The following is a 20,945-nucleotide window of genomic DNA, read 5'->3' on the forward strand; positions in this document are numbered from 1 at the left end:
CATTATGTGCAAGAGAGCTCATACAGACATGGACTATGCGTTGGACATGACACCAGCCAGACAATGTTTAATAAAGCACTCAAATCAGATTTACAATCACAATTGAGTGGTGGTTAGCATTTCATAGATTGATATATGTATGTATGTTGTGTACGAAGACAAACCAGAGTGATGTATATGAGAAGTATAAAACTACAGTTCAGTTTAGAAAAACCCAAAGCACCAAAAACGACTAGAAGAAAGAAACCTAGCAAATCATCAGAGCTCCAAAGCATGAGACATATAAGAAAGCAATTCAACCTTTTTGTTCCACAGACAGACAAACAGACAGCGCTAAGCCGGGAGACATATTACATGTAATGCAATCATTATTTCAATAGCTCAATGTTGTCGTGTTTTGTGTTGTCATCAATGACATGATATACTCTGTCTTCTTGGATCATTCTGACTTTTCTTCGCATACTGACAAAAAAATATGTCCCCCTCCCACCTTCCTCATCCTTTGTTCATTTTTCTCCTTTGAAACGTGTTAAATCCTCTTGTAGTGGAAAATAGCCAGATTACAACTTGTTTGTGTTTCCTTTAAAAGAAATAAAGCATAACAGAGCACCCCATCATAAAAGCACTTTGGTATCTTAAAGACATCCACTTCATCCCATGTGCAGTCTCTAGCTGCTAGATAAATATCCACAATTTTTCTTTAGAGTGCTTCTAACATAATGCTGTGCTAAGACCTTTGTGCWTCCTAAATGACACCCTATTTTCCTATATAGTTCACTACTTTTGACCAGAGCCTGGGCCAAGTCCAAAGTTCCCTATATAGTAAATAGGGTGCCATGTAGGATGCAGTCCCTGTCACTCTTCCAGTAAAGTCCCTCGCAAGTCTCGTCCAACTGTACACACACTCAGCACTGTTAAATGAACATTTTGTTTGTGCAAAAAAAAAAATGAAAATACACACACAAAAAAGAATTATAAACAAATATAATACAAAACAAAGCAACAACTAAAAAATAATCTACATTCAGCTACAACAGTTTTGAAAAAAAAAACGTGCAATAGTGCAATTTCAGTTTTCTGTCTGCAAACACTTTTCTTTCTATCTCCATATGTTGTCCCATATGTCATCATTTAGGGTTGCAACATTCTGGTAACTTTCCCCAAATTCCCAGAATTCACAGTTGGAGGATTACAGATTTCTTGCTTATTCCCTCCTGATTCCAGAAAACTTGGAATTTTGGGAAAGTTGTGGAATTTTGGGGAATTTGGAATTTTGCAACCCGATCATCATTGCACAGGGACGCGTCTTGGTTGATCAGTGGCGGCTCCTCCGCATATTGCTTCTCCCCGAGTTCCCCCGGCTCTGGTCCCAACGCCTCACCTTCCTCCCCATACGGTCCTTCCACTTCTGTGCAATGGAMCCTTCGATGAGCAGAAGCCTACAGACAGGTGGTTGGCATATGAGTTACAATGTGGTATGAATTACATAAAGCTGGAAGTAGGCTACAGTAGGTCCTACTGCCCTCCTTAAAAATGTACAACAGGGTTGGAGTCAATTCCATTTCAATTCAGGAAGTAAACTGAAAGTTCCATTCCAATTCAATTATGAAATTTGGAATTGACAGCTCTGCTGATGTACACAATAATATATACATTATTGCATGAATGATTGTTGCTAATAAAGATACAGTAATACGACTGGCTAAAGACGTACCTGGATCTCTCCTCGTTCTCGTAACCCATGATGATGTACTCGTCGTTGGCAGTGAGAGGAGGACAGGGACAGCCAGAGTTGTAGTACAGTGTGACTGTATCACGAGGGATGTTCACTAAGGAAGACTTCAGGATGTCTTTGACCTCCACGATGGCACTTAGATCATGATTTCTGCTTCTAATCTCCTTCACCCTCGCACGAATCACTGGGAGGAAAAGATTAAACATGATTTTAGTTCATTTGATTATTTTAGGATCCTTTACATTTGAAAGCCAATTTGTTTGACTGAACATTCAGGGCCGGTTTCCTGGATATGAATTAAGCCTAGTCCAGGACTAAAAAGCGCGTTTGATGGAGATTCCATTGAGAGTGCTTTTTACTCCAGGACTAGGTTTAATCTGTGTCTGGAATAACATCCAGAGTTTTAGGACAATGATAATATCATGCATTGTAATAATCAGCTAACTATATCTCTCTCATTCTGGAATCTTCTCTCACTCACTCACTTCAGAACTGCAAAAATAATTGCCTAAAAAATCATACAGAAAATAACCCACCATAGTTGTAATTACTCTTTAGGTAGGTCTTGAGACCCAGTCTTACCGACTTGCACTTGCATCGATCTGAAACAATAAAAGGATGTGATTTATTGTAGAACATCTGGTTTTTGAACAGCAATATTACATTCTTGAAATGAATGTAATGAAAAACATATGACATCAAAATCTATATCATATTCTAACATAATACTGTACAGAAAAGATTCTTCAGCACTAAATTCAATAGCCAAAAATGTAGACATACATTTCTAAGCACATTAGGTTACATTTTCAGTATGTTAGGACAAAAACAGCTCCATGCAAAAGTATTCAAATGTTTAGATAAAGCAAAGAAAGTTTGAATATAATTTTACCATTGTTGGCTCCTTTACAGTTGACATTGTGAGAGTCACTTGGAAAGTCAGGAGTTGATTCTGAATAAAAATAACTATGATGAGAACATTTTCACTGAAGAACAGTACAATATATCAACTTCACAAGTAGCCTCTAATAAAATAGGCAACTGTGGTTACATTTTTTTGTCACTTTATTTTGGGAACATATTCAAGGGTCACATGGATCTTACCAGGTGAGCATTTTGAGGGGTCTTGATAATAGGGGTTGTCTGAGGAAGAGAGGAATAATATTTACTTACAAGTGGCTGATGTAGAGAATTGTACAACATCATCATCATCATCATATTTTCCCTTTGATCTCCCTCTCTTTATATTATGTGAGGTATATTTATTCACAATATCTATTTCAGAAATACACCATGGAATCATCATAATCACCCTTATCCTACCTGGTCCTTCTGCTTTGACAATGGCCTCTGGCGAGATACAGACTCCCCGGTCATAGACTGGCAGATCCTCGCAGGCCAAGCTCTCTGGCCAGGTGTGATTATACCGCTTCATCACCGGTTCACAGCCGCACTTCGCCCGTTCACACACCGACTTGCAGGGCTTGATAGGGTCGTGTTGGAAGTCAATAGTGCATATTGGAGCGTACATGGCGCACAGGAAGAACAGTAAATCTGGACTGCACTGAGTGCCAAGAAGCCCTTCAAACTGCTCAATCGCTAGGACTGCGTTCGCCTGGGTGCTGTGGTGGAGGTGGTTGGGCATTTTCGTCATGTTCCAGGGCATGGACTTGCACAGTGGGATCCGGATGGGCTCGCATGCCGCTGCGGACGCTCTGGGTATCCCAAACAGACAGGTAACCGCGAGGAAGGAGACGAAGAACTCGTGTGAAAACATGATCATCCTCAGTTATATTCAGACAGGTGGTTTAGGAAAACAAAATTTTAAAAATGAAATCTAAATGCAATGCCTTGTTATGAAGTCGGCATGGATAAACTTCAATGCAATCCTAAAATCTATAGCCCTAAAGTCGCTGTCGAAAGTTATCTGTCTACCTGGACGTGTCCAAACTTAGCTTCACGTAGAAGGAACGAAAGTCATCTTTCGTGCGTAAAACCAAAACAACAAAGCCTATTCGAATCGAATTCCTAGCGGGAGATAACGTAGAGATTCCTTTAGTTTTCCCACTGTTTTTTTGTTGCTTATTCCATCGGCGCGTGTGTGATCATATTGCGGAGGGAAGTGGGCTGGGCTGGTGGCTCCGCTCTCTCTATCCCTTCCTCCCCAGACCAGTTTGCGCTGCAGTGATTGCTCGCTGGAATCGCAGTGACCGCACAGTGCGGGACCAGCTTTTTTACCCCTCCGCATCATCATCATGCCTCAGTCTGACCCAGGACACTCCTACTCTCTTGCTTCAAGCCAATACCAAGCAGGGCTGGATAGCTTGTCCCACAGCCTTCTTTGAAATGCTTGGTCGTTATGGAATAGGCTATATAGCCTAACTAATTTCAGTAGCTAGGCCTATTCATTTCTATTTGGATTAAAAGTAAAGTCATGAAACCCTTATAAAGTCACACATCTAAAGACATATGAGGACAGTGCTAAGTACACAATAAACTTTAATCAAGCCTAATTATTAGTGTAAACACAACACAATTGTCTTTGATGAGTGTTAATAGGATCATTGGCTGTTGACAAGATTAAGAATGTGTTAAATAGCATCCTTTATGCAGTGTTTAAATAATATACAATGAACAGCATGGAGGATTTTAAAGGGATCGTTTACATTACATGTGACCAAGAGGTCATATAGGGTCAAATAGTTAATTATAATTAAGATACAGTATTCACCATTTCAGTGTTCACTATTTAATTAATTACCATTTCAGAGTTTTCTGGATCCATACAAAATTAGGCCAAATAAAGTGGAGCAAATTACTCTGTTATGAAAGCTTCTTAAAGAGCCTTTTCATTTAGTTTCTCACAATGCTGTACCAGTGGAAAAGAGAGCAGATTTAGGATTTAAGATTTGTAGATCAAAGGGTCGTCTGATTACCTGTCAGCCATTATTAGAATGTTCACATTTGTTCCTCCAGTCAAACTATAACACGGAAACTACTGATCGTGTGTGTGTGTGCTTGTGTGTGTGTGTGTGATCACGTGACTGAGGGGGTGTTTTTATTTTATTTATTTATTTTACCGTTATTTTACCAGGTAAGTTGACTGAGAACACGTTCTCATTTGCAGCAACGACCTGGGGAATAGTTACAGGGGAGAGGAGGGGGATGAATGAGCCAATTATAAACTTTTAACATGATGACCAGGGGAACGTCAATGTGAGGGCTGCTGGCCGGGACCCTCAGAGCGGAGGAACACTTCCCCACTAATATTTTGACAGCAAAAAAAAAAAGAAGCACCAACCAAGTGACTAAGACCAATATTGGCCTACGAAAATACAACTGTTCTAGGAAAGACCTTCAAGTTCTAGACAACCTTTGTTTCAGAATACTGAGAAGCCAACTCAATAACACAATAAGACAATCAGGTCAATGTGAGTTTGACAATTAGCTGCCAAGTGTGACAGCTTGAACTTTTGTGGACAATTCTCTAAACGAATGTCTCAAATGCAAACTCAAGTTAAAATGATTAGGCTAATCGTAGTACTGTATGTCTGTCTGAGTATGTATAGCATTTTGTGTCCTGAAGTTTAGATTCAAACATGTCAACAACAAAGAAATCCCACATTAGGCCAGTAAGTGGATATAGCCTAAGATTTATTGGTCACGTTATGGAGGATACACGGTTCATTGAAACATCGAAAACATATAAAAGTGGTAAAAGGAGAGCTATTTATTAACATTCAATAAATATGAAAGAATGTTTATTGTATACCGTACAGACAGGTACAATGGAGTGGTTATGCCAATGCATTTAGTTAAAAAATTATTCTATGCTTTATACAAATATCAACCATCTGTTACCACTTTTCATAATATTTAAGTTTAATACCAACATTTTAGCTTAGCTCCAAATAATATAAATGCTATGGTTTCTCAACAGTTTGGCAAATATCTCAAAAGAACACAAGAATGTAATTAACACAAATTCACAAATACACATACTGTAATAATCAACAGATGATGATGGTGAATGTAATAACTGTGGATCATAATTTTTCCAAAAATCTGCAATTAGTTTTGCACATTGCAATGCTTCACTTTACCCTTAATAGCAATTTTAGTGTTACATTTTTTAACCCATTCAATATTTAGAAACTGAAAAACTAAGACAGTATTCAAAAATGTAATTAAGTAGTAGTGTACCACTGATCATTGTCAACAAAGCTTACATCAGATTCATTTAAGTAAACAAATTACTCATTCATAAAACTGGGTGAAAAGAAAAAACCCTGATCCCACAAAACCAATAATATTATTTTTTGTTTTCTTTAAGACAGAAGATGAAACACAGCACACCCACAATGGTCACATCATCATATCAGACTCTCAAGTTGTCCAGAGCCATATACTTATATTCTCAGTATAGGGCTCTGGGGCTGCCTGCATGTATCAAGCGTCTCAGAGTAGGAGTTCTGATCTAGGATCAGGTCCCCTGTCCATGTAACTGCTGGGTGTAACCCTAGCTAGCAAACTGTCATGGTCAAAACATATAGACTAAATGGTTGCTAAAATGGGAAGACTTCTGTTCATGATAAGAAGTTGCTCTGCTTTCTTGGCATCGAAATCAACCAGACAGGTCCTACAGGCCCTAGTTTTGTCACACTTGGACTACTGCCCAGGTGTGTAGACTTGTGCGGCAAAGAAGGACATAGGAAAATTGCAGTTGATCCAGAACAGAGCAGCACATATTGCACTGAAAATGTATACAGAGGGCGGATGTCAGTGGTATGCATGTCAATCTCTCTTGGCTCAAAGTCTTTTTTTGCCAGGTGTTGATTGGTTAAAGGTATCAAACTGTTTGTTCAAGCAGTTGGCACATAGTTCAAACATTCATTGGTACCACACAAGACATGCAGCCAGAAGTATCTTCACAGTCCCCTAGGTCCAGAACAGAGGCTGGGAAATGCACAGTATTAAATAGAGCCATGACTGCATGGAACTCTCTACCACCCAGGATAACTCAAACTAGCAATACAACCAGATTAAAACAAATGGATAAAAGAACACCTTACGGCACAACGGGGACTGTGAAGAGACAGACATTTTTATATATTTTGTATTATATTCTGCATTGTATTAAGTATTGTATTATGTAGTGTATTCTGCATTGTATTATGTAGTGTATTCTGCATTGTATTAAGTATTGTATTATGTAGTGTATTCTGCATTGTATTAAGTATTGTATTAAGCATTGTATTATGTAGTGTATTCTGTAGTGTTATGTATATTATGTATTCCATTTGTTGTTTTGTTTCCTGTTTGGACTCCAGGAAGAGATTAGCAGTGGGATCCAAATAAAATATAAAATCAAAACTGATCTCAAATTAGCACTCCTACTCTGAGAAGCTTGATGCATAAGGCCCCTGGTGTTGTCTTCTTCACTCTCTGCATGCTAAGGCTCCAGACAAAACCGCTTTCTCTCGCTAGGCAGGGAGCGTCCCCGCCTGCCTCTCTCTCTCTCTCTAAATTCTCTCTCTTGCTAGCCTCCCTGCCTCTCTCTCCTCTCGCTAGCCTCCCTGCCTCTCTCTCTCTCGCTAGCCTCCCTGCCTTCTCTCTCTCGCTAGCCTCCCTGCCTTTCTCTCTCTCGCTAGCCTCCCTGCCTTTCTCTCTCTCGCTAGCCTCCCTGCCTTTCTCTCTCTCGCTAGCCTCCCTGCCTTTCTCTCTCTCTCTCCAGCCTCCCTGCCTCTCTCGCTAGCCTCTCCTCCTCTCTAGCCTCTCCTCCTACTCCTCCTCTCTAGCCTCTCCTCCTCCTCTCTTAGCCTCTCCTCCTCTTCCTCCTCCTCTCTAGCCTCTCCTCCTCCTCCTCCCTAGCCTCCATCTCTAGCCTCTCTCCTCCTCCTCCCTAGCCTCTCATCTCTAGCCTCTCCTCCTCCTCTCTAGCCTCTCCTCCTCCTCCTCTCTAGCCTCTCCTCCTCCTCCTCTCTAGCCTCTCCTCCTCCTCCTCCTCTCTAGCCTCTCCTCCCTAGCCTCTCCTCCTCCTCCTTCTCTAGCCTCTCCCTCCTCCTCCTCTCTCTAGCCTCTCCTCTCCTCCTCTCGAGCCTCTCCTCCTCCTCCTCTTTTCACCTCCTCTCAGGGCTTTCAGGTTGAGGAAGGCACACTCTGCTTGTAGACGGCGTGGTATGCGTTACGGAGTAGCACATAGGGGAAGCAGGACTCCAGAAGGTCCATGGTCAGGAATGGGGACTCCTGCACAATCTGGTAGAGAAAACACACGGATGGATAAGGATACAACCCAAAATAAACACTGTGAGAACAAAGTTACACATAGAATTCATCCCAAATGGCATTATTCCCTATTCCCTATATAAGTGCACAACTTTTGACCAGGGCCCACATACGGCTCTGGTCAAAAGTAGTGTGCTATATAGGGAATAGGGTGCCATTTGGGATGCAGATTAAGTTTAATCACACTTTTGTGATCTTGCCTTGTTCTCTATGTTATCGGGGCAGAGTATCCCAATGGATAAGGCAGAAGGGTGTGTGTGTGAGTGTGTGTGCGTGCCTCCGTGTGTGTGTTCTATCCTATGCCAGGTCCACTGCAGGATAAAGACTGTGGCTGATTCTTCCTTCTTTCCATTACAGTTGTCTTTCTATTCAACAACCTCCCTCCTGTAGATTATTCTTCAAAGGAAAGCAAATCCCACAGACCAATGAGTAAGCATCTCTGATCAAAAGACCATACATGTGTATGCATGACTGCATATGTAATTTTCGATACAGTCAGAAAGAAAATAGTGCTCTGTTCATTTTCCAAGGAAAATAGTGCTCTGCTCATTTTCCAGTAGAAAGAGGTTATGCGATTCTCTTCCTTTTCTTTCTACTTTGGGCTGGCCAATGCTAGTGAGAATGTTGACGTTGGAACCAACTGGTATATTACATGTGTTAGTTAGGTGATGGCTAGATGATAATTAGATGATGTGACAATGTGTTAGATGATGGCTAGCTTAGTCATAATGCATGTCAAGTTCAAAGTTCAAGTGCTACAGTATACAGTAAAACTCCAATCTACTTGGACTATTGTAATCCTTATTTATAGTAAGCCTAACTTTATTAATCTGCAACTCTTAGTCATTCGGTTTGATATAGTATCATCAATTTTTAGTATAGGACTCTCTCCTAAATGAATTTCCCAGGTCTCCTTTGAGAAACATTTCTTCTGACCTAAACAGGACTTCCTGGTTAAATAAAGGGTTAAAATAGAACATTAARCTGCATCCCAAATGGCACCCTATTCCCTATATACTGCACTACTTTTGACCATGGCCTATAGGGCCCTATATAGTAGTGCACTATATAGGGAATAGGATGCCATTTGGGACTCATTCATACAGTATGTGACTCACCATATCCAGGAGCAAGTAGACAGATTCTCTGTTCCTTGTTGTGGTTTTGTCAGTCTCCTGGCCGATCTTCAGCAAACTGGAGGAGGCAAGCTGCATGGGAGAGTTTAAATCAGTTTCAACGGACTGTGTAGAAGAATGGTGAAGAACTAGAAGCTTTAAGAACAACTTAAAAATGGGGCGGCAGATAGCCTAGCAGTTAAGAGTGTTGTGCCAGTAGCCAAAATGTCAATGTTCCCTTGAGCAAGGCACTCAACCCTAATTGCTCTTGTAAGTCACTCTGGATAAGATTGTCTTCTAAACGACTCAAATGTCAAAWGTAKAGTTTAACACTGAAAGAAGCATGGTGTCTTTTCACAATGTTTCTACAAGTCACCAAGCTGCACCGGAGAAAACAACTCACACCGAGGGCCGGTTTCCCAGACACAGATTAATCCCATTTCTGAACTAAACAGCAAACTCAAACGTTTTGTCCTGTAAGATTTATCTGTGTCTGCGGAAACCGGTCCCAAATGTATAGAAGCACTTGTGTCTCTTCTATCAGTTTCACAATGTTACTAGACATTTAAAGCACAATGTTACTAGACCATTTAAAGCACAATGTTACTAGACATTTAAAGCACAATGTTACTAGACATTTAAAGCACAATGTTACTAGACATTTAAAGCACAATGTTACCAGACATTTAAAGTCTACCACTCTAACCTTGCCTCTTGGATTTTAACTAAACACTGCAGGGTTTCAAAGAGGACGGGGCTTGGGCTGCATCTCACATGGTATCAGACTGGAGACAGCATTACATATTTTAACACGGTTGTAGTAATACAATATTGGAGCGCAATACAAAGTAAGAGACAACATTTTAGGAGGAATAATTCCAATGGAAACACAGAGGGGAAAACAAGGTTGGTGGTGTGCTGTACCCTCCTCCGAAGCGATGCAGAAAAAGCCCCGGCATCCAGGAAAACTCATTTCAGATATTAAAATAAAAAATGATTTAGAATCGCAGAAGGTTTATGGAACATTACTGTTTATCAATCCCGGTCATGAAAATAAAAAATGAAATAAAATAAATATCCTGCCTCCTCCCARGCTGTGTGTAATAAATTCTTACACGACCTTGGCTCTGTCCCAAATAGCACCCTATTCCAGGGCCCAAAAGAAGTGCACTATATAGGGAAGTGTGCCATTTAGCATACACTTGCTAGCATTTTGAAAAACCCACCAGAGAGATTAAATAGAAAACAGATGAAAGAAGAGAGCTGCTTATAATAAATAATAAGAAAGGGTGGAGAGAAATGTGTGGTATAAACCAAATGGGCTATTACTATAAAACGTACTGCGAGGAACTCTTTGAGGCGGTCCTCGATGCTGCCCTTGTGGATGGTGAATAAAGCTGCAGCGATCTGGTTAATAGCTTTAGCCAGACAGTGGATGTTGTTGCAGTGACCTGTGAAAGGATGACAGACAAGTAGATATTAGTGTCTCGACTATCTTTAAACACTGTGGGTAAAACTATCTACTATATCTTTCTACAATGTTAACTTGAGACTAAACCACATCAGTCCATATACATGTAACAACAAATGAACATAAAATGTTCTTAAGACAATTATATGTACAATATCAAACAAGATAAATCATAAGACAGTTATGTATATTCTTCTGTATATCAAATTATATATACATGAACTTAATTTCCTTTAAAGACTCAGACATTAGTTAGAATCTAAATATTGCACAATGTTCTCATTTGTGGTTGTGTCACAGCACTGTTAACAAGGACTATTATGAAGGAACCATATCAATAAGTATAACAACAAATAGACTTAAAATGTACATAGAACATTTACTTCATGTATCTAAAAACAGGTACCTTCAATAGCAGGGCTATACTGGGACATGACGTTGCTTGCCAAGGTGGGCATAGAGACTGCCACAAAGACCATCAGCAGGCACGCTATCTTGTACTCCTCCTCAGGACTGATGTTCTCTGTTACCAAAGAAGGGAAATGTCTGTTAACAAACCATCACCATGACAGCTTAACAGCACACCTTTATCTTGGCATCATGATAGAGAAAAATATATATAAAAATAGCAGTTTGGGGGAAATCGGGGGGATCAAATTTGGATATTATCTGAACACGAAGACCCTCTAGCCAAGACAAACTGCAATAAGGCTCCGTAATTAACTGTAATTTATATTAACAGGACAACACTGGGAGATGATTCAACTATGTGGAACCAACATGGGGTAGGAGTGCCTCCCAAATGGCATCCTATATTGCACTACTTTTGACCAGACCCTTATGGGTCTCCCTATGGGCCCTGGTCAAAAGTAGTGCACTACATAGTGAAAAGAGTGCCATTTGCATCCTAGGAGATGAAGTTGAGGGTTGATAACTATTTTGATATTAAACAGAGGTTTGTATAAGAACAGCAGGGGCATAATAGACATGTCTTCGCTGGCCAAAAGGCCTGCAGGGCTCTTAATGGCTCTGACAGAGTTAAAGCAATGTTATTGAGTATTTTCCTTAGAGCAACAGAGAGAGGCTGGGAACTTGAGGAGAGCCAGTGGCTTCGTCCCAAATGGCACCCTATTCCCTATATAGTGCACTACTTTTGATCAGACACCTATACAGGGGATAGGGTGCCATTTGGGATGCAAACAGAGGAATCTCTGGGAATAGGGTAACATTTGGGACATAGAGTGCATTCGGAAAGTATTAAGACCCCTTGACTTTTTCCACATTTTGTTAAATTACAGCCTAATTCTAAAATCGATTAAATAGCTATTTTCCCCTCAATCTACAAACAATACCCCATAATGACAAAGCAAAAACAGGTTTAGATATTTTTGTAATAAAAAACTCAAAACTAAACTGAAATTAGACATTTACATAAGTATTCTGACCGTTTACTTAGTACTTTGTTGAAGCACCTTTGGCAGCTATTAAAGCCTCACGTCTTCTTGGGTATGACGCTACAAGCTTGGCACACTGTATTTGGAGAGTTTCTCCCATTCTTCTCTGCAGATCTTCTCAAGCTCTGTCAGGTTGGATGGGGAGCGTCGCTGCACAGCTATTTTCAGGTCACTCCAGAGATGTTTGATCGGGTTCAATTCCGGGCTCTGGCTGGGCCACTCAAGGACATTCAGAGACTTGTCCCAAAGTCACTCCTGCGTTGTCGTGGCTGTGTGCTTAGGGTCATTGTCCTGTTGGAAGGTGAACCTTCGCCCCAGTTTGAGGGCCTGAGTTCTCTGGAGCAGGTTTTCATCAAAGATCTCTCTGTACTTTGCTCTGTTCATCTTTCCCTCGATCCTGACTCATTTCCCAGTCCCTGCCACTGAAAAACATCCCCACAGCATGATGCTGCCACCACCATGCTTCACRGTAGGGATGGTGCCAGGTTTCCTCCAGACGTGACACTTGGCATTCAGGATCTTGGTTTCATCAGAACAGAGAATCTTCTTTCTCATGGTCTGAGAGTCCTTTAGGTGTCTTTAGGCAAACTCCAAGCAGACTGTCATGTGCCTTTTACTGAGGAGTGGCTTCCGTCTGGCCGCTCTACCATAAAGGCCTGATTGGTGGAATGCTGCAGCGATGGTTGTCCTTCTGGACGGTTCTCCCATCTCCACAGAGGAACTCTGGAGCTCTGTCAGTGTGACCATTGGGTTCTTGGTCACGTCCCTGACCAAGGCCCTTCTCTACCGATTGCTCAGTTTGGCTGGTCGGCCAGCTCGAGGAAGAGTCGTGGTGGTTCCAAACTTCTTCCATTTAAGAATGATGGAGGCCACTGTGTCCTTGGGGACCTTCAATGCTACAGCCATTTTTTGGTATCCTTCCCCAGATCTGTGCCTCGACACAATCCTGTCTCGGAGCTCTACGGACAATTCCTTCAACCTCGTGTCTTGGTTTTTGCTCTGACATGCACTGTGAACTGTGGGACCTTATTTAGACAGGTGTGTGCCTTTCCAAATCATGTCCAATCAATTGAATTTACCACAGGTGGACTCCAATCAAGTTGTAGATATATAATTTTGCAAACATTTCTAAAAACCTGTCATTATGGGGTATTGTGTGTAGATTGATGAGGACTTTTTTATTTCATACATTTTAGAATAAGGCTGTAACGTAACAAAATGTGGAAAAAGTGAAGGGACGCACATATGGAATGGACAGCACTTTGTGGATATGGCTGCAGGCTACATGACTTGACAAACTAATACCAGTGTGTATAAGCATCAACATGTCCTGTTAAGTAACACGTCCCTCAGGGGTGCTYGGGTGTTAAAACATTACCTAAACAAAGCCTGGCGTATCTGTTGCGATTATGAAAAATTGACAGGACATGTATTTCTTTTTAATTTATGAAAACATTGGTTTGATACATGACTACAACAGGGAATGTAGTTCTAATGCTTGTCCAACTCTCTCTCCCTTTGCCATTATTAACAGATTTATTTTCAAACTCTGAGATTTCAACAGCGAATCAGTCATCCCTATACACAGTGTGTGGACATGTAACTCAGGCTATGAGGCATATGATAGCCATCATCATTTCAGCTCAACAACTAAACATATCCATTCATTCAAAATGTAAATTGTAAATGGCTGATTGACTAAATTCAAGATGTGCAGCATACTAGTTCACATGTGTTCTTGTTACAGTTAGTCATTATTCAACAATAATTTCATAGAATACACAATCATAGAGACGTCCTCAACAATGGTGCGTACAGAGAAATGGACTTCCATGTATCAGCTGTGTTATGCAGCAGTGTATGGCGCGTCCTATCTTACCTGACTTCTGGGAGGAGAGGGCCACCACTAAGGCAGGGTCTATCTCACAGGGCAGGCCTGCTGCAGAGGACAGCTCATAGACATTCATGGCCACCTGATGATCAACATACAGGACATCAGAGAGTCAGTCTGCTTCAAACACAACAGCCATTTATATATCATATTAATAATATGAATAATAAATGCCACTTAGCAGATGCTTAAATGTAAATGTAATCCAAAGCAATTTACAGTACAGTGTATGTGATCCTTGTGGGAACTGAACCCACAACCTTGACATCATGAAGCATCATTTAAAGGTCCTACTGTGTCTCTCACCTTCATGTCGGTCTCTCTGGGAATGTGATCCTTGAAGTCCTCCACTGAGCTCACCAGGAATGGGATGTGACACGACAACACCTGTTGACAAGAAGATAATGTGTTACCTCAATACTAAGCCAGAAATATTTGATTTAACTAACTTCAGCACAGGATGAAATATGAGAAACCAGCTTTAGACAACTCAAGATAATTGTGTACTCTATTGTGTATATGATGCCAATTAAGTGGGTGAAAGTTAACCCCCTAGAGTTGATTGATGCACCCTTGCGTCAATATAATTGACATAATGAAATATAACATAATGAAATAATCTCCATACAAATCTGTCTGTTTAAGCTAGAGATATCATAGGGCTGCGATGTAATCCACTGCATCCACCGATATCGGCCTCAAACGAACACAATGTGTTTTCCGTTTTGTTCTAAGACCTCCACAAGCCCCAAAGGCAGTGGTGGAAAAAGTACCCAAATTTCAAAAGTACCCCATTTTAAATGTACTTAAGTATCAAAAGTAAAAGTATAAATCAATTAAAATGTCTTAAATTAAGCAAACCAAAGCAAATTGTCTTGTTTTTTTWAATTTACGGATAGCCAGGATCACAGTTCAACACTCAGACATAATTTACAAACGAAGCATTTGTGTTTAGTGAGTCTGCCAGATCAGAGGCAGTAGGGATGACCAAGGACGTTCTCTTAATAAGTGCATGAATTAGACAATTTTCCTGTCCTGCTAAGCATAAAAAAATMTAACGAGTACTTTTGGGTGTCAGGTAAAATGTAAGGAGCAAAAAGTACATTATTTTCTTTATGAATGTAGTGGAGTACAAGTAAAAGTTGTCAAAAATATAAATAGTAAAGTAAATTACAGATACCCCAAAAAACTACTTAAGTAGTACTTAAAAGTATTTTTACTTAAGTACTTTACACCACTGCCCATGGGACACGTCTGAAGTCGGTACCGCCAATGTGCCAACTACTGTCTGTATCTTCTGAACTGTTTGGGCTACAAACTAATATGACTKCACATGGAAAGGGGAGATTCTCACAAACAAGATGGTGTTCCCCGTTTTGCTCTACGACCCCCACAAGTGTCACAGGACTCATCTGAAGGTAACCTTGTACCGGTAAAAAGAAATGAATGGAAGTAGTTTGGTACCGTACCAAAAAAGGGGCTTTTGTAAAAATCMGAGCTTTTGTATATCTCCTAGATATAGGACAGACACTTTAAAACCTTATTCGTTATGATATCTTTTTTTACTCTCTGTTTTGCCATTCATGAATGTGTTTCTATGAGCTATAGCAGTATTATTATCATTATAATATATCTTTTTTATATTGCTACAGGGGTCCTACATTTCAAAATCAAATAACTAAATGATCTGTGGTATGACCATCTTAAAACTATTCCATGTTAGCTTAGTAGAACCCCCCAAAGGCTTAGACTTTTAGGGGGTTTAAAGAGCCGACTTACATCTCGGAGTGCCTCCTGAGCCAGTGATCGGAATGAGAGGATAACGCCGATGATGGTCATCCGTTTCAGAACACTGTCGACTGCTATAACACCAAGACAAAAAACATGTGAGCCTCACAGACAACGGACATGTCTCTAGTCATTTTACTGGTATGCAAATAAGATTTAGATGTTATGTTATGTCACCTTTAACCTTCAGCAGCCACAATCAAAGGTCCGTACGCATAACAGTTTTATTTATGGGAGAATGTATCATGTATCTGTTGCTTATTTGGCCCTTGGCAGCACTGAGCCTAGTGTCTGTCTAGCACAGCAAGACTGACCAGGCCAGTAGAAATACAGACAGACTACCCACATGAGAGCTTCTTGAACAGAGCAGCCATTTCTCCAGGCTTGTCAAAGCTGGTCCTCATCTGGGTCAAAACCTCAACGTTGTCCACCACCAGTTTCTGAAGAGGAGAAGAATAAGTTGAGGGAGACAGGGAGAGGAGTAGGAATGTGAGGGAAAGTGAGAGGGAAAGAGGAAGGAAGAGAAATAGGGATATAAAATMTATTAAATTAACTTTTTTGCTCATKAATCTACACACAATACCCCATAATGACAAAGCGAAAACAAGTTTTGAATTTTTTGCAAATGTATAATAAAAAAAAGACAGAAATACTTTATTTACCTAAGTAAATTCAAACCCTTTGCTATGAGACTCGAAATTGAGCTCAGGTGCATCCTGTTTCAATTGATCATCCTTGAGATGTTTCTACTTGATTGGAGTCCACCTGTTGTAAATTCAATTGATTGGACATGATTTGCAAAGGCACACACCTGTCTATATAAGGTCCCACAGTTGACAGTGCATGTCAGAGCAAAAACCAAGCCATGAGGTCGAAGGAATTGTACATAGAGATCCGAGAAAGGACTGTGTCGAGGCACAGATCTGGGGAAGGGTACCAAAAAGAAACTGCAGCCTTGAAGGTCCCAAAAACACAGTGGCCACACAAACTGAGCAATCAGGGGAGAAGAGCCTTGGTCAGGGAGGTGACCAAGAACCCGATGGTCACTCTAACAGAGCTCCAGAGTTCTTCTGTGGAGATGGGAGAACCTTCCAGAAGGACAACCATCTCTGCAGCACTCCACCAATCAGGCCTTTATGGTAGAGCGGCCAGACGTAAGCCACTCCTCAGTAAAAAGCACATGACAGCCCGCRTGGAGTTTGCCAAAAGGCACCTAAAGGACTCTCAAGACCATGAGAAACAAGATTCTCTGGTGTGATGAAACCAAGATTGAGCCCTTTGGCCTGAATACCAAGCGTCACGTCAGGAGGAAACCTGGCACCATCCCTACGGTGAAACATGCTGATGGCAGCATCATGCTGTGGGGATGTTTTTCAGTGGCAGGGACTGGGAAACTAGTCAGGATCGAGGGAAAGATGAACGGAGCAAAGTACAGAGATATCCTTGATGAAAACCTGCTCCAAAGTGCTCAGGACCTCAGACTGGGATGAAGGTTCACCTTTCAGCAGGACAACGACCCCAAGCACACAGCCAAAACAATGCAGGAGTGGCTTCAGGACAAGTCTCTGAATGTCCTTGAGTAGCCCAGCCAGAGCCCGGACTTAAACCCAATCGAGCATCTTTGGAGAGACCTGAAAATAGCTGTTCAGTGAACACGGAGGCCTACAAACCTGACTCAGTTACACCAGCTCTGTCAGGAGGAATGGGCCAAAATTCACTCAACTTATTGTGGGAAGCTTGTGGAAGGCTACCCGAAACGTTTGTCCCAAGTTAAACAATTTAAAGGCAATGCTACCAAATACTAACTGAGCGTATGTAAACTTTTGACCCACTGGGAATGTGATGAAAGAAATAAAAGCTGGGGGGAAAAAATCACTCTCTCTACTATTTTTCTGACATTTCACATTCTTCAAATAAAGTGGTAATCCTAACTGACCGAAGACAGGGAATTTTTACTAGGCGTAAATGTCAGGAATTGTGAAAAACGGAGTTTATATGTATTTGGCTAAGGTGTATGTAAACTTCCGACTTCAAGATCTACTTTGTGCATGACACAAGTCATTTTTACAACAATTGTTTACAGATATATTATTTAACTTATAAATCACTGTATTACAATTCCAGTGGGTCAGAAGTTTACATACACTAAGTTGACTCTGCCTTTAAACAGCTTGGAAAATTCCAGAAAATTATGTCATGGCTTTAGAAGCTTCTGATAGGCTAATTGACATCATTTGAGTCAATTGGAGGTCTACCTGTGGATGTATTTCAAGGCCTACCATCAAACTCAGTGCCTCTTTGCTTGACATCATGGGAAAATCAAAAGCAATCAACCAAGACCTCAGAAAAAAATTGTAGACCTCCACAAGTCTGGGTCATCCTTGGGATGACGCCTTCCAAACGCCTGAAGGCCATGGAACGACGCAGCCGAGCATCTGTACAAACAATAGTACGCAAGTATAAACACCATGGGACCACGCAACCATCATACCGCTCAGGAAGGAGACGCGTTCTGTCTCCTAGAGATGAACGTACTTTGGTGCGAAAAGGGCAAATCAATCCCAGAACAGCACAGTAAAACGACCTTGTGAAGATGCTGGAGGAAACAGGTACAAAAGTATCTATATCCACATTAAAATGAGTCCTATATCGACATAACCTGAAAGGCCGCTCAGCAAGGAAGAAGCCACTGCTCCAAAACCGCCATAAAAAAGCCAGACTACAGTTTGCAACTGCACATGGGGACAAAGATCGTACTTTTTGGAGAAATGTCTTCTGGTCTGATGAAACAAAAATAGAACTGTTTGGCCATAATGACCATCGTTATGTTAGGAGGAAAAAGGGGGAGGCTTGCAAGCCGAAGAACACCATCCCAACCCGTGAAGCACGGGGTGGCAGCATCATGTTGTGGGAGTGCTTTGCTGCAGGAGGGTCTGGTGCACTTCACAAAATAGATGGCATCATGAGGCAGGAAAACTATGTGGATACATTGAAGCAACATTTTAAGACATCAGTCAGGAAGTTAAAGCTTGGTCACAAATGAGTCTTCCAAATGGACAATGACCCCAACCATACTTCCAAGTTGTGGCAAAATGTCTTAAGGACAACAAGGTCAAGGTATTGGAGTGGCCATCACAAAGCCCTGACCTCAATCCTATAGAAAGTTTGTGGGCAGAACTGAAAAAGCGTGTGCGAGCAAGAAGGCTACCTGAAACGTTTGACCCAAGTTACCAAATACTAATTGAGTGTATGTAAACTTCTGACCCACTGGGAATGTGATGAAAGAAATAAAAGCTGAAATAAATAATTCTCTCTACTATTATTCTGACATTTCACATTCTTAAAATAAAGTGGTGATGCTAACTGACCTAAGACAGGGAATTTTTACTCTGATTAAATGTCAGGAATTGTGAAAAACTGAGATTAAATGTATTTGGCTAAGGTGTATGTAAACTTCCGACTTCAACTGTATATAGAGAGAMTGATAGAGACCTCCTGAGTTGTGAGGGGATTATTTGGGGAATCAACTAGGGATCCTAATTCCAAAGACTTTCCCCTTCGTTTGAACAACAGGAAAAGGCCCTTACCACCACCAGATGTTGAACTATGTTGTGATCTTACAATGTGTGTGTCCCAAATGGCACCATATTCTTTATATAGAGCACTACAGAGCCCTACGCAGGGAATTGAGTGCCATTTGGGACACACTCAAAAACAATTAGAGGCGTAGAATTTTCTGTGATGGGTGTCTTGGCGCAACAAGCCAAAGGATTATTTTTGAAATGTTGAGACAGTCATGTGTGTGCCTCACGTCATCAATGCCTCACGTCATCCACTCCTTCAGTTTGCTTTGAGACTATTCGCCAAAAAAGTAACTTGATGACCACGACTCGGTGTGTACAGAGACTGAATAAAACCAATGCTTAATTCCTACATCTGATTGTGAATCAGATACCAAAACAATTTTATTTTCCCAAATTGCTTTCAGATGTGGAGGGAAACGTTTGCATGTTAGAGAATCATAAATATGTACCAGAGCTACGTTGACACACCAATGTGTGCTCTAGGGACTAAACAAATTATATTACAATCCAAAGACCGGTTTGAAAAAACATGCATAATATTTTGTCAGTCTGCTGCAATAAAATAATTTAACATTGATTATCATTCTTTAGATAAATGACATTCCAACAAGAACTCGTCTAAAACAGTTTCGCAACACTAACAAAGACATTAGTGTCATGTAATGCACACTACCGTTCAAAAGTTTGTGGTCACATACAAATGTTTGTGTTTTTGAAAGAAAAAAATGTGCTTTTGTCCATTAAAATAACATCAAATTGATCAGAAATACAGTGTAGACATTGTTAATGTTGTAAATGACCATTGTAGCTGGAAACTGATGATTTTTTATGGAATATCTACATAGGTGTACAGAGGCCCATTATCAGCAACCATCACTCCTGTGTTCCAATGGCATGTTGTGTTAACGAATCCAAGTTTATAATTTTCTGTGAAGGGAGTAGTACACAGCGCTGTACGAGATCTTTAGTTTCTTGACAATTTCTTGCATGGAATAGCCTTCATTTCTCAGAACAAGAACAAGACTGACGAGTTTCAGAAGAAAGTTCTTTGTTTCTGGCCATTTTGAGCCTGTAATTGAACCCACAAATACTGATGTTTCAGATACTCAACTAGTCTAAAGAAGGCCAGTTTTATTGATTCTTTAAAATCAGCACAACAGTTTTCAGCTGTGCTAACATAATTGCAAAATGGTTTTCTAATGATCAATTAGCCTTTTAAAACGATTGGATTAGCTAAAACAACATGCCATTGGAACACAGGAGTGTRGGTTGCTGATAATGGGCCTCTGTACGCCTATGTAAATATTCCATTAAAAAAGTTTCCAGCTACAATAGTAATTTACAACATTAACAATGTCTACACTGTATTTCTGATCAATTTCATGTTATTTTAATGGACAAAAAATGTGCTTTTCTTAAAAAAACAAGAAKATTTCTAAGTGACCCCAAACTTTTGAACGGCAGTGTATTTCTATAAGGACMGATTTTGTCCCTAACCATAGTACCTTTTCATCCCAGTTAGACTAAATCTAATCAAAGAGATTTTGCAGCTCTAAAGTGCAACACTAACCAAATAATACGCCATGGAACGCAGAGGTCTTAGTTAGAAGTGATTTTGGTTC

At 40.6% G+C, this 20,945-nt stretch overlaps 2 protein-coding genes across 10 annotated transcripts in view; both read right to left on the reverse strand.

The window, feature by feature from the left end:
• Window positions 1-670: 670 nt before the first annotated feature.
• LOC111959730 (secreted frizzled-related protein 3) lies at window positions 671-3,937 on the reverse strand. Its single transcript, XM_023981513.2, has 6 exons — window positions 3,059-3,937; window positions 2,840-2,878; window positions 2,628-2,687; window positions 2,272-2,337; window positions 1,715-1,919; window positions 671-1,439 (listed from the first exon to the last, which is right to left on the reverse strand). Exons 1-6 carry the CDS (start codon window positions 3,516-3,518, stop codon window positions 1,316-1,318), a joined length of 954 nt encoding a protein of 317 aa, XP_023837281.1. The 5' UTR covers window positions 3,519-3,937; the 3' UTR covers window positions 671-1,315.
• A 3,700-nt stretch (window positions 3,938-7,637) lies between these two features.
• Window positions 7,638-20,945, reverse strand: part of LOC111959579 (nck-associated protein 1) — a 69,982-nt gene continuing 56,674 nt past the window's right edge. For 7 of the 9 annotated variants that reach the window (XM_023981241.2, XM_070437714.1, XM_023981244.3 and 4 more), the window contains 9 exons: window positions 16,086-16,179; window positions 15,731-15,813; window positions 14,258-14,338; window positions 13,940-14,033; window positions 11,013-11,129; window positions 10,477-10,586; window positions 9,139-9,228; window positions 7,835-7,990; window positions 7,659-7,722 (listed from right to left, as the gene is read on the reverse strand). In XM_023981241.2, coding sequence (XP_023837009.1) covers window positions 7,874-7,990; window positions 9,139-9,228; window positions 10,477-10,586; window positions 11,013-11,129; window positions 13,940-14,033; window positions 14,258-14,338; window positions 15,731-15,813; window positions 16,086-16,179 — 786 coding nt within the window. In that variant the 3' untranslated portion in view covers window positions 7,659-7,722; window positions 7,835-7,873. Of the gene's footprint in view, window positions 7,723-7,834; window positions 7,991-9,138; window positions 9,229-10,476; window positions 10,587-11,012; window positions 11,130-13,939; window positions 14,034-14,257; window positions 14,339-15,730; window positions 15,814-16,085; window positions 16,180-20,945 lie in introns of all 9 variants that reach the window. The other 2 variants (XM_070437715.1, XM_070437716.1) reach the window with 2 other exon arrangements.

Source organism: Salvelinus sp. IW2-2015, linkage group LG36 (assembly GCF_002910315.2).
Source record: "Salvelinus sp. IW2-2015 linkage group LG36, ASM291031v2, whole genome shotgun sequence".
Lineage (NCBI taxonomy): Eukaryota > Metazoa > Chordata > Actinopteri > Salmoniformes > Salmonidae > Salvelinus > Salvelinus sp. IW2-2015.